This window comes from Etheostoma cragini, unplaced genomic scaffold (assembly GCF_013103735.1).
Source record: "Etheostoma cragini isolate CJK2018 unplaced genomic scaffold, CSU_Ecrag_1.0 ScbMSFa_1965, whole genome shotgun sequence".
Lineage (NCBI taxonomy): Eukaryota > Metazoa > Chordata > Actinopteri > Perciformes > Percidae > Etheostoma > Etheostoma cragini.
The window spans coordinates 1-296 of record NW_023266074.1 but is presented as its reverse complement, the minus strand read 5'-3'; the positions used below and the strand labels follow the sequence as shown (position 1 = coordinate 296).

The following is a 296-nucleotide window of genomic DNA, read 5'->3' as shown; positions in this document are numbered from 1 at the left end:
GGGGGGAGTGCTCCTTTAACCCAGTTCTTGTGGCTCCAGGTGAGTTTGACACGTTGGTGGACCACGGTAACGAGGCCACGCACCAGGTCCAGACCATCATCACCCACAGGGGGTACCGGCCGGACACGTACCACAACGACATCGCCCTCCTGAAGCTGGCCACCCCCATCACCTTCTCCAGGTACATCCTCCCGGCCTGCCTCCCCAAGCAGGATTTCGCTGAAAAGGTGAATTATGAACGCAACGCTACACCTCCAACTTCAACTTCAACCCATGGTTCTTAAAACTCACTTCCC

At 56.8% G+C, this 296-nt stretch overlaps 1 protein-coding gene across 1 annotated transcript in view; it reads left to right on the top strand.

The window, feature by feature from the left end:
- The window catches only part of LOC117940222 (coagulation factor X-like), a gene marked incomplete at its 3' end in the record, with an annotated part of 1158 nt that extends 882 nt beyond the window's left edge, over positions 1-276 (top strand). The window contains exon 2 of the mRNA XM_034865573.1: positions 40-276. Coding sequence (XP_034721464.1) covers positions 40-276 — 237 coding nt within the window. The remainder of the gene's footprint in view (positions 1-39) is intronic.
- Positions 277-296: the final 20 nt, after the last annotated feature.